Source organism: Onychostoma macrolepis, chromosome 25 (genome assembly GCF_012432095.1).
Source record: "Onychostoma macrolepis isolate SWU-2019 chromosome 25, ASM1243209v1, whole genome shotgun sequence".
NCBI classification, from domain to species: domain Eukaryota; kingdom Metazoa; phylum Chordata; class Actinopteri; order Cypriniformes; family Cyprinidae; genus Onychostoma; species Onychostoma macrolepis.
Window position 1 is genome coordinate 13,352,730 of NC_081179.1, and position 15,539 is coordinate 13,368,268.

General features: G+C 41.0%; 1 protein-coding gene across 4 annotated transcripts in view; it reads left to right on the forward strand.

Moving 5' to 3' along the window:
* Positions 1–10,831, forward strand: part of LOC131534407 (interferon-induced GTP-binding protein Mx2-like) — a 34,941-nt gene extending 24,110 nt beyond the window's left edge. For 2 of the 4 annotated variants that reach the window (XM_058767257.1, XM_058767256.1), the window contains 10 exons: positions 7,407–7,561; positions 7,648–7,786; positions 7,895–8,093; positions 8,368–8,446; positions 8,551–8,673; positions 9,015–9,147; positions 9,258–9,401; positions 9,559–9,635; positions 9,742–9,951; positions 10,036–10,831. In XM_058767257.1, the coding sequence (XP_058623240.1) occupies positions 7,469–7,561; positions 7,648–7,786; positions 7,895–8,093; positions 8,368–8,446; positions 8,551–8,673; positions 9,015–9,147; positions 9,258–9,401; positions 9,559–9,635; positions 9,742–9,951; positions 10,036–10,266 (1,428 nt within the window). In that variant the 5' untranslated portion in view covers positions 7,407–7,468 and the 3' untranslated portion in view covers positions 10,267–10,831. Of the gene's footprint in view, positions 1–1,129; positions 1,373–1,548; positions 1,692–1,747; positions 2,241–7,406; positions 7,562–7,647; positions 7,787–7,894; positions 8,094–8,367; positions 8,447–8,550; positions 8,674–9,014; positions 9,148–9,257; positions 9,402–9,558; positions 9,636–9,741; positions 9,952–10,035 lie in introns of those variants that run through there. The other 2 variants (XM_058767259.1, XM_058767258.1) reach the window with 2 other exon arrangements.
* Positions 10,832–15,539: the final 4,708 nt, after the last annotated feature.

The following is a 15,539-nucleotide window of genomic DNA, read 5'->3' on the forward strand; positions in this document are numbered from 1 at the left end:
TCCCTGTATGACGACATAAAGGGAAGATTCCAGATTGGGCCATCTGAGCTTTCATTTTCTCAAAGGAGAAGCAGGATACCCAGGGCTCAGTTTACACCTATCGCCATTTCTAGCCACTGGGGGACCATAGGCAGGCTAGGGCAACTCATATTAATGTTAAAAAACCTCATGAAGTGAAATTTTCATGCCATGGGACCTTTAACCTGTTTTCATGTCCATTACTATCGGCGTGTCTCAGAGAGACATGCTCTAGACCAGTGGTTCCCAAAGTAGGGGTCGCGACCCCCTGGGGGGTCGTGAGACAGTGTGGGGGGGGTCGTGCTATGATTTTCATAAATCAAAAAAAAAAATTTAACTATTACAAATAACATTTTATCCATAACTAACAAAAGATAAAAAATAGTAGTTAATATTTACATTAAAAAACATGCAAATAAAAAAGCCATCAGCCTTTCGATTTTCTTTCTGTTCGATCGCGACCCCTGAGGTGATTACGACAGATTAACGACACAGCAATAGCGTCAGTTGCAGCAGATCAATTTACAGCACCACGTTAAACATTCTGATATGTGCACGTAGGTAATTTTTTCGCTTTAGGCTTAGGATATTATTTTTGTTGAAATGAAACGTTGGTTAATATCAACCAATGACAAAGCAGGGAGACGACCAGAGAGGCCAGCGGAGGAACGCGGAGAAGCACCACCGTCAGAAAGGCCATCAACGTCAGGTATGGAAAGAGACCGGCGTGTGCATAAAGAGGACATCCATAAGCAGTCGGATCAGCCTTACTCAAAATGTCGAAAGTATCGAGAGGAATTTATCCAGTATGGATTCACATGCGTCATCGTCCAACGAAGTACAACATCCCCAATGTGTTGTGTGCACTGAGGTGCTTGCACATGAAAGCCTAAAGCCTGTAAAATGCTACGACACTTGAAAACCAAGCACCCCTCTCTTGGTGCTAAACCAATAGATTTTTTCCGGCGAAAGGAGCGAGAGTTATAAGGCCAAAAGAAAGTCCTAACTAAACAAACAACAATCCCCGCCAAAGCTCAACAGTGGCGGCTTCAGGTATGTCCCCTTTGAATGCTCTGTGGGTTATAAACCGCCTCTGTTCCCATCACAGGAGCCCGATGCTGCGGTTCCGTCCGCCCTGGCTTTCGTTCAGCGCTGCCGCCACACCTGGGAGAAAGTCAGGATGGTTTTGGTCCGAACCTCAGGACGAACCAAGGCAGCAGCCGATCGTCGCCGGTCCTCTCCTCCAACCTATGTGTGCGGTCAACGGGTATGGCTTTCTACCAAGGATCTGCCTCTCCGGGCGCCTTCTCGTAAGCTGGCGCCCAGATTCATTGGGCCGTACCGTATCACCAAGGTGGTTAATCCGGTGGCTATCAGGCTCAAGCTCCCTCCCACTCTTGGTCGGGTTCACCCTGTGTTTCATGTCTCTAGGGTAAAACCTGTGTTTTCTTCTCCCCTTAATCCTGCCGGCGATCGCCCCGCCCCCCCGCCCCCTCTTCTTGTGGATGGTTCCCCGATCTATACGGTTAGGAGATTGCTCGACGAGCAACGCCGCGGGAGAGGCTTTCAGTATCTCGTGGACTGGGAGGGTTATGGTCCAGAGGAGAGATGCTGGGTGCCGTCCCGGGACATTCTGGACCGTTCGTTGATCGAGGACTTCCGTCGGCGACGAGGTAGGCCTCCTCCTGGGGCACCTGGTGGTGCACCTGGGAGAGGGGGTACTGTCGGGTCTCGGGTCTGATCACCTGGGTTTTCTGTCTCTGTGTTCAGATGTTGTGTACGTGACTTTGTTTTGACAGCTCGCCACGTGCGCATTTTCAGCGTGATTGTTTCCCCGCCCTCCTTGTTTCTCTGCTTGTTAGCTCATCTTGTTTCACACCGGGTTCTAGTCATCTCATTAGCATTCCCTTTATAGCTCCCTGTGTTACTCTGTCTTTTGTCAGACTGTTTGGTTAGTTTCATTGTTCTGACTGTCTCTAGTTGTATCGTTTACCTGTCCTGTCCTGTCTTGCTCTGTTCAGGCTCCAGTGCTCGTTGCTGCTAGTTAAGATTCTGTGCGCTCAGATTCCTGTGGGCTCCCTTGGCTTCCGCCGTTCCTGGGTCTTTGCAGACTCGCTAGTGGATCACTCTACCTCTCGCTCGGGATAGCGAACAGCCTTGCCGGCTCCGTCTCCTCTGCCGCTGTTGTGGCTTGCTCCAGCCGCTACCATCCACCCAGCTGTGTGTGTAGGAAATCCCACATCCACGCAAGCCATCTGCGGGAGCGCTCCTCGCCTGCTATTGTTATTATTGTCTGCTCAATAAAGCCTCTGTTATTCCCGCATCTGAATCCAGCCTATTCCCTGACATAAACAAACATGACATTGAGATTACGCCGATGAGTATAGCAAACCCCGGTTGAAATGCATGCACGAGCATGCTTATTTCATTTAAAGGTCCCATGACATGCTGCTTTTTGGATGCTTTTATATAGGCCTAAGTGGTCCCTAATACTGTATCTGAGGTCTGTTTGCCGAAATTCAGCCTTGGTGCAGAATTTCAGCCATTATGAGCCAGTCCCACAATGAGTTTTTCTTAGGACGTGCCATTCTGTGTCTGTAGCTTTAAGGATGAGAGAGGCGGGGCAAGGTGGAGGGTGGGGGTGTGGCCTTAACCAGCTTGCGCTACCATCTGCTAATGTTGACAGTGGATGTATTGCAATAGCTCATAGACACGCAGTCATTCAAGCTTTACAGTTTGACCCAGAATCTGATCAGCGGCTACAGCAGGATGTCTCGGAATGGTTAGTTTAAAATATTGTGTCTGGATACGGTACTTTAGTTGGTTTGTTTATGTATGCTGTTACAGTTATTCTCATGTAGCTAATGCTAGCCATAGGCTCGGATGAAGGAACTAAAAAAATACTTTGGTGTTCATTTGTACATCCAAACACTGAGCAACTGCCATGCTTCGCTCGTTTGCAAGCCATGATATCTCTCGAGGAAAAAAATATTGCGCTCGCGTTGCACGGTAGTAGCTAATTTTCTCATGGGCGGGCAAAGCAGAGAAAGGGAGGTAACCTTTCCTGTATGACGACATAAAGGGAAGATTCCAGATTGGGCCATCTGAGCTTTCATTTTCTCAAAGGAGAAGCAGGATACCCAGGGCTCGGTTTACACCTATCGCCATTTCTAGCCACTGGGGACCATAGGCAGGCTAGGGAACTCATATTAATGTTAAAAACCTCATGAAGTGAAATTTTCATGCCATGGGACCTTTAACCTGTTTTCATGTCCATTACTATCGGCGTGTCTCAGAGAGACATGCTCTAGACCAGTGGTTCCCAAAGTAGGGGTCGCGACCCCCTGGGGGGTCGTGAGACAGTGTGGGGGGGGTCGTGCTATGATTTTCATAAATCAAAAAAAAAAATTTAACTATTACAAATAACATTTTATCCATAACTAACAAAAGATAAAAAATAGTAGTTAATATTTACATTAAAAAACATGCAAATAAAAAAGCCATCAGCCTTTCGATTTTCTTTCTGTTCGATCGCGACCCCTGAGGTGATTACGACAGATTAACGACACAGCAATAGCGTCAGTTGCAGCAGATCAATTTACAGCACCACGTTAAACATTCTGATATGTGCACGTAGGTAATTTTTTTCGCTTTAGGCTTAGGATATTATTTTTGTTGAAATGAAACGTTGGTTAATATCAACCAATGACAAAGCAGGGAGACGACCAGAGAGGCCAGCGGAGGAACGCGGAGAAGCACCACCGTCAGAAAGGCCATCAACGTCAGGTATGGAAAGAGACCGGCGTGTGCATAAAGAGGACATCCATAAGCAGTCGGATCAGCCTTACTCAAAATGTCGAAAGTATCGAGAGGAATTTATCCAGTATGGATTCACATGCGTCATCGTCAACGAAGTACAACATCCCCAATGTGTTGTGTGCACTGAGGTGCTTGCACATGAAAGCCTAAAGCCTGTAAAAATGCTACGACACTTGAAAACCAAGCACCCCTCTCTTGGTGCTAAACCAATAGATTTTTTCCGGCGAAAGGAGCGAGAGTTATAAGGCCAAAAGAAAGTCCTAACTAAACAAACAACAATCCCCGCCAAAGCTCAACAGGCATCATATGAGGTGGCATATTTAATTGCACAGGCAAAAAAGCCACATACGATCGGGGGAAACCCTCATTAAACCCGCTGCTATAGCTATAAGTCGGGCTATGCATGGGGATAAACTGGCCCGTGAGCTACAATCAGTGCCGCTGTCTAACGGGACTGTTGCCCGGCGCATCTCCGACATGGCCCAGGACATAAAGTGTCAGCTGGTGGACAGAGTGAAGAAAGGGAAATATGCTTTACAGTTAGACGAATCCACAGATGTATCAAACTCTGCCCAGCTGCTTGTATTCGTCAGATACAGTTTTGACAGAAAACTTAACGAGGACATTCTGTTTTGCACGCCACTGGAGGGAACGTGCACAGGCGAGGACATTTTCACAAAACTTGACAACAAACTAAAAGAAGATGGACTGTCTTGGAGCAAGTGCATCGGTGTGTGTACAGATGGTGCTGGAGCGATGCTGGGGAAAAAGAAAGGTCTTAAAGCAAGAGTCTTAAAAGTGGCGCCTCACGTAAAATTCACGCATTGTATTATACACAGAGAAGCTCTTGCGAGCAAAACACTTGACCCAGAACTTAAACGTGTTCTTGAGACTTCGATAAAAATGGTCAACTATATAAAAGCACGTCCACTCAATATCAGACTGTTTGCCACTCTCTGTAACGAACTGGGATCGGAGCATGAGTGCTTGCTGTTCCATACAGAAGTCAGGTGGCTTTCGCGAGGAAATGTGCTCAGCCGCCTGTTTGAGCTGCGGGACGAAGTGCGCTTATTTCTGATGGAGCATGGGTCCCAGCTCGCTGACCACCTCAGTGATCCTGACTGGCTAACAAGGCTAGCGTATTTGGCTTGCATATTTGAAAAACTGAATGGACTTAATATGTCATTGCAAGGTGAAAACACAAATATCATGTCGCTGAATGACAAAATCCACGCATTCAAGAGAAAACTTGAGCGCTGGACTGAGCGAGTTGAAATGGGTAGGATTGATATGTTTTCTGAGCTGGACGAATTCATGGAGGAAAACGAACTGAGTGTTAACATAGTGAGAATATCACTACCCACCTTCAAGCTCTCCTGGAACACTTTAACAGGTATTTCCCAGAGGAAACAGCTCCAGAACAATACGACTGGATAAGATCACCATTCACTGTAACGAGGGCAAATCATCTGACATCTGACCTGGAGGACGCATTGGTTGAACTGTCAAGCGACCGAACCTTGAATACAGTGTTTAATTCCAAGACGCTGGCTGAGTTTTGGATTTCAGTCGAGAGGGAATAGCAACAGCTACCCAAGGCCGCTATGGATGTACTGATGCCGTTTTGCACTACCTACTTGTGCGAAAAGACTTTTCGACACTCACGTACATTAAAAATAAATACAGGTCGCGACTGAGCGTGGAGGATGATCTCCAGTGGCGGTCTCCAAAACTAAACAAACAACAATCCCCGCCAAAGCTCAACAGGCATCATATGAGGTGGCATATTTAATTGCACAGGCAAAAAAGCCACATACGATCGGGGGAAACCCTCATTAAACCCGCTGCTATAGCTATAAGTCGGGCTATGCATGGGGATAAACTGGCCCGTGAGCTACAATCAGTGCCGCTGTCTAACGGGACTGTTGCCCGGCGCATCTCCGACATGGCCCAGGACATAAAGTGTCAGCTGGTGGACAGAGTGAAGAAAGGAAATATGCTTTACAGTTAGACGAATCCACAGATGTATCAAACTCTGCCCAGCTGCTTGTATTCGTCAGATACAGTTTTGACAGAAAACTTAACGAGGACATTCTGTTTTGCACGCCACTGGAGGGAACGTGCACAGGCGAGGACATTTTCACAAAACTTGACAACAAACTAAAAGAAGATGGACTGTCTTGGAGCAAGTGCATCGGTGTGTGTACAGATGGTGCTGGAGCGATGCTGGGGAAAAAGAAAGGTCTTAAAGCAAGAGTCTTACAAGTGGCGCCTCACGTAAAATTCACGCATTGTATTATACACAGAGAAGCTCTTGCGAGCAAAACACTTGACCCAGAACTTAAACGTGTTCTTGAGACTTCGATAAAAATGGTCAACTATATAAAAGCGCGTCCACTCAATATCAGACTGTTTGCCACTCTCTGTAACAAACTGGGATCGGAGCATGAGTGCTTGCTGTTCCATACAGAAGTCAGGTGGCTTTCGCGAGGAAATGTGCTCAGCCGCCTGTTTGAGCTGCGGGACGAAGTGCGCTTATTTCTGATGGAGCATGGGTCCCAGCTCGCTGACCACCTCAGTGATCCTGACTGGATAACAAGGCTAGCGTATTTGGCTTGCATATTTGAAAAACTGAATGGACTTAATATGTCATTGCAAGGTGAAAACACAAATATCATGTCGCTGAATGACAAAATCCACGCATTCAAGAGAAAACTTGAGCGCTGGACTGAGCGAGTTGAAATGGGTAGGATTGATATGTTTTCTGAGCTGGACGAATTCATGGAGGAAAACGAACTGAGTGTTAACATAGTGAGAATATCACTACCCACCTTCAAGCTCTCCTGGAACACTTTAACAGGTATTTCCCAGAGGAAACAGCTCCAGAACAATACGACTGGATAAGATCACCATTCACTGTAACGAGGGCAAATCATCTGACATCTGACCTGGAGGACGCATTGGTTGAACTGTCAAGCGACCGAACCTTGAATACAGTGTTTAATTCCAAGACGCTGGCTGAGTTTTGGATTTCAGTCGAGAGGGAATAGCAACAGCTACCCAAGGCCGCTATGGATGTACTGATGCCGTTTTGCACTACCTACTTGTGCGAAAAGACTTTTTCGACACTCACGTACATTAAAAATAAATACAGGTCGCGACTGAACGTGGAGGATGATCTCCGAGTGGCGGTCTCCAAAATTAAACCAAGAATGGACTTGCTTGTGCTCCAAGCATTGTGCCCACCCATCTCATTAGGTGAGGTTATGTTGAAATTAAACGAATGAGTAAATTACTATAAAAAAATTATATGGTTGTTAGACCGTTGTGTTTTTTTGTGTTGTCATTAGGCTATGCGCATGTTTGGATAGGCCTATTGGTGCATGTGCGCCGTTGCACGCAACGTTTGTATATTTTATCCACCTCCGAGGATAGTGGGGGTCGCGAGTCACTGGCACCGTTATTTTGGGGGTCGTGGGCTGAAAAGTTTGGGAACCCCTGATTTAAAGGACTTTTTGTTTTGTTTTTTTCTAATGAACATAGTTAATTATGCAGTTTGTGTTTTATAGCCCAGAATGAGCTGGCAGGAAAAGGGTTAGGAATTTGTGGTGAGCTCATCACATTAGAGATCATGTCACCAGATGTGTGTGACCTCACACTGATCGATCTGCCTGGAATCGCCCGAGTGCCAGTAAACGGACAACCAGAGGATATTGGAAAACAGGTGGGTCATATAATCTGATCTTGCTCTCCATATTTACTATCAAGCTAATATCAATCCAGTTTTAAAACTGTGTCTATGTCTTGTAGATAAAACGTCTGATCATGAAATATATTAACAAACGTGAGACTATAAACCTGGTAGTGGTCCCTTGTAACACTGACATTGCAACAACAGAAGCCTTAAAAATGGCACAAGAAGTAGATCCTGATGGCAAAAGAACTGTTGGTAATGAAGCAGATGATCTGCACAACATCTAATATCTCACCAAATATATTACAGCATGTTTGGCATCAAATGGACTTTTTGTAAAATACATATTTTTCATTCTCACAGCCATTTTGACCAAGCCAGACCTCATAGACAAGGGAACAGAGAAGAGCGTTCTGGCTATTGTCAACAATGAAGTGATTCCTCTCCGCAAAGGTTACATTATGGTGAAGTGTAGAGGACAACAGCAGATTGATGATGAAATTCCTCTGGAGGAGGCAGTACAAACGGAGAGAGATTTCTTCCAAAACCATGACTATTTCAGGTTACAGACTGAAAAGAATATACTGTTTTTGCATGTCTTAATTTTTTGATAGTAAAATTATTATTATTATTATTTATTTATTTAATTAATTTTTTTTTTTTTTTTTTTTTTAACCTCATAAAGTAAAAATGTTAGTGGTGCAGCTGTCTTGATATCATAATGAATCCTAAAATGGCTTTTCATTAATGTGTTGTTTAATAAAATCTGTTTATCAAGCTACATTATATTAACCAAAATAAGCCACCTTGCAAAAAATGCCCATGTTTTTCTACAGATGCCTCTTGGAACTGGAAAAAGCAACTATTAAATGTCTTGCCGTCAAACTGACTCAGGATCTTGTGGATCATATCAAAGTAAGTTTCTAAATGTCTCAAATGTCATGAAGATAGTGAGCACTTTGTGGCAGGATGGATTGAGAGAGATTGAGATAAAATTGTATCTTGCCTATCTTTGTCAGAAATCACTGCCACAGCTCCAGGAGCAGATAAAAAAGCAGTTGTGGAATGTGAAGAAACCACTTAAGGACTGTGAGCATGGACCTCCAGAAGATCTTGATGGAGCCAAAGAATTCCTCATTAAAGTAGGACCTCAAGACAAATGAAATGCACCAAAACATTTCTTTAGCAAAATATATATTTTGTGACACAGACAGTTGTGGTGTGTCCTGCCAAATGTTCAGCAGTTCATCCCTGGTAAAACTGATCGTGTTTGAGAAACAAAAAACAGGAAAAACTAACAAAAACAGTTAAAACACTGGAGAGCTAAGCACTGTGGCTGCCATGAGCAGCGCCATCTTAATTTGTCCTGTGTAAACAGCCCCTAAAAATGCTCTCCGTTCAGATAATACATCTTTTACCTTCCCAACAAGTCCTGTATAATAATGCAACAAGTTCATGAAACAAATATATATTTTTCTCACAGACCTTAAATGGATTCAATGAGAAAATCAAGTCTCTGTCATCAGGAGAGCCATCGACTGAGAAAAATATGTTTGCCCAGCTTCGTGCTGAATTCAAGAAGTGGAATGATTATCTTAACAGTACAAAGACATCCTGTGAGTATGTTTTCACATTTAAGAAGCACAATAATTCACTGTTCTTTTATTGGAGTTCTAATGAAAAAAAGGTCAGTTAATTTCACAAGAATCCTTATTGTTTCCAAAAGTTCACAATTCAAAAGAGTCGAGCGAGAATCTCAGAGGGAGCGAACTGCCCGGCTTCAGCAACTACAGAACGTTTGAGAAGATTCTGCAGGACCATGTGGCTGAACTTAAGGATCCAGCCATGGATTTACTCAATGCCATAAAAGGTACCATCACACATATTTGTGTTTAAAGACTTTCTGGTCATTGTGGAGAGCCTCCATTATAAAACCTAAAGATTAGATCACCAACTGAATGACTAATAGTTTTAGCACATCTGAATTATGGGTATTTGTCTTTTTGATTTATGTATTTCTTCCAAAGACATTGTCATCGAGAAATTCACTGACGTGGTGAGTGAGTGTTTCCAGAACTACCGTGTCCTTCAAAACATCATTACGGTAAATAATGCCCCTCAATTTCTCCTCAAATATTGCAAAGATTGACGTTTTTAGTCCAGTTTGATCAAGTTGTCTTTCCTTTGTTCTTCTTTAATTGATTCTATAGGACAAAATCAACAACATTCAGTTAACCCAACTAGAAAAGGCAGAGCAGAGGATCTCAGAGCAGTTTAAAATGGAAAACAGAATCTACACTCAAGATCCCATTTATCTGAAGATCTTGAGTGAGATTACAAATGAGACTTTTTCAGAAATGGAGTTACCTGTCTTTGACAAACGATGCAGTTACGATCATATGATGAAGGCATATTATGAGGTAGATCTTCTTTCAATAACAAATTGCACTGTGCTTGTGGTGTGAGGAAGTAACTTGTCTAAATGACTCCTTTGTTTCCTTCAGATTGTAGTGCAGAGGATTGCTGACCAACTGCCCTTGATGATCACCTTTTACATGTTGCAGGAGACTGCTCAGGTCCTGACTATTGACACAATGAAATTACTGGAAAAGCCAGATGTGCATGAGCTCCTGTCCGAGGACTCTGATGTCAGCAAAAGACGCAGAGACCTAAGAGCTCGTCTGAATCGTTTGACTTCTGCTGAAGAAGCAATTAGCAAATTTTTTAATTACTAGAGGATATCCTACATCTAATGTATCTTCTATCCAAAAATCCATTTACCACACTTGTTAAAGGAGAAGAATTCGACAACTTAACCCATAAAACTTTCTTCAGCTTAATACTTTTTCCCCCAGTTTCACAGACAAGGCTTAAGCCAATAGTCCCAGACTAAAATGTATGAGCTGTTTTAACTGAAAGAAACTTGCACTGATGATTGATCTTTAAACATGTCAGTGCCTTTGTTTTGTCTCAAGATGCACACCAGCAATGTTTTTTTTTCCTAAGGCACATTTAGAAAAATGACTAAATGTCCTAATTGAACTATGGCCTAATCCTGACATAGTCTTATCCCTTTCTGTGAAACCAGGCTCATGATTATTATAATATATACACACATTAACCTGCATCTTATGCTATTCGATTTTTCCATGTTGTTTACCAAAGCAGTACTTTGTGTCCAAGCCACATCTATGGACTAAAGTAGGGCAGATATCTACATTTTGTTTTCTAAATCAACTAAAAGTGTCAGTGCTTTACCTACAGTACTATATTTTTTATTACTTTGTGATCTGTTGAAAATTAAAAGCACCTTTTCCTTGATTGATTGACCTGCTTGTTTGTTTTTTGTCAGTATAATATTAGGTGTAAAACCATTGCAACATAACGTATCCAATGCTACAGCCTCTACTAAGTTTGCCTACACCTTTTATTAGTGTCACCAAGGTGTTAACTGACTACATGACAGAGATTAAACATTTAAATCATTTTTTGGCTAATAAAAATATACTAAAAATACAAATTTTAATCTTTTAAAATTAAAAGATTAAAGGCTTATGAATATGTTGAAATAAATGCTTTGCTGAACAGCCTTAAAAAAATCAGTACTATGATTTTCTATGATTCTTCTCACCATCAAAGATCAATAGATTCATAGGTGTGGAAGTCCAAAGGTTAGTAGAACATGAGTTGATGTTTCTTTGAAAATCCTTTATACATGTTTAGTGCTTTGCCTAGAACTTTCTGGTTGCTATCACTGACTGAGCTTTGGCCACTTTTAAACCACCCCACACCTGCCCCAGATGAATGACTTTATTTATTCGGTGGAACACAAACCATTAGATTTTTAGAAAAATCCATCTTTGTGAGTCCATGTAATGCAAGTAAATGGGTGCTCAAAAGTTGAGTGTTGGGTGTTGTGATCGGAAGACCACACAAAAATAACACTAAAAATAACCTTTAGTGTCTTCTGCTAGTTAGCGCAGCATTAAAAAGGCTGGAATTCACTACGTGACTTTTGCCCCAATTTATAGTCTGGAGAATTTGACGCTAGCTGCCAAAAGTCAGAGCCATCCTGCAGATTTGGTTTCAAGTATTTAAGTTCATATAATAATACATTTATTTCAATCCTGCTGAAAAACAAAAATAGAAACCATCAATAGAATTTGTAATGGTTTTACTGGTTATAATGGAAATTGTATTGGTTTTAATGGAAATTGTAATGGGCCCTATTGGTCTCTACTGGTAATTGGTTGCCTATTATTGTTGTTAAATATTATTACATGGAACATGTCCCAAAACTCACTACAGAAAACCATTATTTAAAGGATTTATTGATTAAAAGTTGATGGTTTGTGTAATGTTTGTAATGGCATTTGTAGTGGAAACCATTAGAATTTCTGTGATGGTTTCTCTTGTTTTTTTCAGCAGGGTCACCATGGGTTTTGTGATGTTATTTGCCATAAATGCAATACATTGATTGCTGTAATATTGTGTGATAGTAGAGGCTGTCTGTAGTTTTGGTGGGCCTATTAGGGAGAAAATCCAGGTCCGTTTTTTACTCACAGTCTGTCCCTGCTAACCTGCCATATACATGCTGTAGCTTCGCACTGAATAAATATGCAAATGATCATAACTGACGGACAACTATGCCCGTGAAAAGACATCAGCAATCCGGCGCCAAGAAAAGAAGAAAAAAAAAAAGATGAAAACGAGCGTCACTTTCAGGTAGGCTACATTATAATCCTGTGAATTTTTTGGGGGTGTTGAGGTTAATAACGTTTTTTTAATGTCGGTAATAATTTTACCACCTCCAACGCATCTAATATTCTCTCCGAGTTTGCATGTTCACTAACGAAAGTTAACACGAATTAAAAAAAAAAAAAAAAAAATCATGGGTCTTGTAGCCACGGTAACCGCAAATTAACCATAGTTTTGTTACTTCAGATAATAATATACAAAGTATTAAGATAATATTTTTTGTCGTTATAAAAACAAACCTAAGCCAACAACAGCCTTTAAAATGACTTGAAATGCATTATATAAAAACAATGAGACAACTGTATTAATAAAATAGCCACAGGTAACTGTATAGAGCTACAGTTGTAATTTGTAAATAATACAATTTAATTACAATTTATTTATTTATTTATTTACTTTTATATTTTAATAAAGTTCTATTTTTTTTTTTTTTTTTTTTTTTACTTCCATAATATTTAAGGGAGGGGGCACAACAATACAATCCTGCTTAGGGCACCCATTTGGCCAGAAAGAATGGATGAAACACATTTGTCCGTGTTTCACTCACGGAAACAGTCTCTTCCACGGCTCTTCTCAGTAGGTTTTCAACCGGTTTTTTTTTTTGTCTCGAGCAAGAGACTGTGGGCCTACGACATTCACGTTACATGATTTGACTGATTTTTACGTAGAGAGGGTGATAGTGCACCACACTAAAATAAATGATCATTCATGTTTTCATAACCACTGGCCAAATTCAAAAACGAAACTAAAATTAAAACATCTTTGAGAGCAAGGGGGCCCCCTGGTGTTTCGAGGGCCCTACGCAGCTTGCGTATCCTGCATATAGGGAGGATCCAGTAGCCCCTCACTGCAGAACAAAAGATCCAGGGGGCGGAGTTGGATCCACATCCAGGGGGTGGAGATTGGTAGGTTTAGGGGTGGAGATTGGTAGGTTTAGGGGTGGGGATGGGTGGGTTTATGGATCAGGGGGTGGAGACGGGTAGGTTTAGGTCTATGTAAGGTGGGAGGAGTTGGATCTAGATCCAACTCCACCCCCTGGACCTTGTGTTCTGCAGTGAGGACCATCTCGGAGGATCGGCTCTGCTTCTTTATTCTTCTTCATAACCCGAGAATGTGGCGACATATACACCGAGCCGCGTTAGACAGCTCAGTAGCGCTTCAACGGACGAAAACACACATAATTATGTCAAAATATGCGGTTTTGGCGAGTCACCTTGTAAACGTAGTCTTAAATGAGTTATAAAGTCTTAAATTACCGTAAAGAGTTGGGAGAAAATAGGGAATGTGCTGCTTTAAAGTAAAACCTGCTGAAGTCTGTCATTGATGTAAATCAAAGAACATAAGAAAAACAAAAATCACTCGACTGCTCAAGTCGCTGATTAACTTTTTGAATAAAGATTCATCTGTATAGTTTATGCATATACAATTTATAGTTTATGTGAAGATTGTTTTAAAATCACTTAATATTTTAGAGCCTATTAAATATTAAAAATAATGGCTTTCAATTATGTTGTAAATGTTGAATGGCTATAATTAATAGGTCAAATTGAGGGAAAATGCATTTAATAGAGACACCATCAGCAGTACTGGTATCAATACTTCATTAATAATAGGCTACTTAGGAAATAGATGTCATTAAAAGCATATTTTAAAATATACTATCTTTGCTGTTTCTACATTCATTTAGAGGTTCAATGTGAAATTATGGCGATATAAATATGTGATTAATCATGATTAATTACAGAAAAATGTGTGATTAATTATTTTTTTACTCGACTGACAGACAACACTGATGTTAACCTTTTATAAATTTTAGATTTCAATTTAATGTCTAATTTTATAGGTCCCCTCAGAAAGAGATCGGGACGGGGACAGCCCCCACCCCCTTGGCCCCCTTCAAATTTGCTGTTTGATAAGCTGGCCCTCAAATGAAGCTAACTGAATAGCCCTGGGGCCTGTACCATGAAGCCGGTTTAGCAGGCTAGCCAGGTAAGTTACAGTTTAGTTTGCGCCAACTCTGGGTTTTAGGTACCATGAAAGTGGCTTGGCTTTTAGCAGTGTTCATCGCCATAGTAACTTACGCTCCACAGCTAACCTGCTCCGGGCAGGTTATGTTCTGGTTTAGAGATCTTAAACCGATATTTGACCAATCAGCATCAAGCAAAGTGACACGTCTCTGATGCAATAAAGCCACTCCTCCAGTTTCTCTTACTCCAAATTAAAGGACGCTACATAGTAAAACATTTTTAAAGATAAAATCATCTGATTTTTAGAGATAATTTTTAGAATTATTTTATATTATTTATATAATTATTATACCCTTAATCCATTACACAAGCCAGCTTAGTTTAATAGTAATTATTAAGCTTTAATTTAAAATCAATGTAAACATATAGATAATATGCAATATTAATAACTTTTAGAATCAATAGTTTTAAACATGACTACATATGAGCTTAGTTTTTAAGTGTTTTATACCTATAAATATTATCAACTCTGTAAACTAACTTTAAACTTTTACTTGCACTTATATGGTAAGATAAGTTTTCCTCTTTTCGTGGACAGATCGTTTCATGATCGTGCTGTGTAAATGTTTAAATTCTTCAAATTGTCCAATCTTTTAATCTTCGTGACTGACTCTCTCACAAGAAGTGAATCAAAGTTTTAAGGCATGTGATTGGCTGCTCATTACTGATGTCACACTTTCATGTGCATGTGCTCCATTAACTCAGGATCAAGCCTGAGTTGACAGAGAAAGTTGATGATCAGCTTCATGGTACCAACAAAGCCGGATTGGACTGGTTTGGTTTTGTCAAGTCAAAACTAATCCTGTAACCCTGAGTTTGTTCAGCCACCATCATGGTACGGGCCCCTGGTCTAATCCGTTAACATGGGTGCGGGGGAAAATACGCACCACGCAGTTTGTAAAAAAAAATTTAAAAAAGATAAATCTGTTTGTTGTTTTTTAGTAAAGTAAAGGACAAATTAAAAACATTGTAAATATGTTTAGACATTAAGAACTGCCTGTTTTTGCAAAAAGAGTTTCATGGCCTGTAAATTTGATCACGTCAGGTGTGGCAAAAAGTTAGTTTTAGCTTTAGGCCCAGTATATATGTATAAAATTGGTCATTTAGTACAGTATAGATTAAAAGAGAATTCCACTAAACGTGTATTAACTTAATTTACAACCAAAAGCTTTGACAGCATACAGAAGTACACAAACGTCTGCTTATGCTGTGCTCCTGTACTC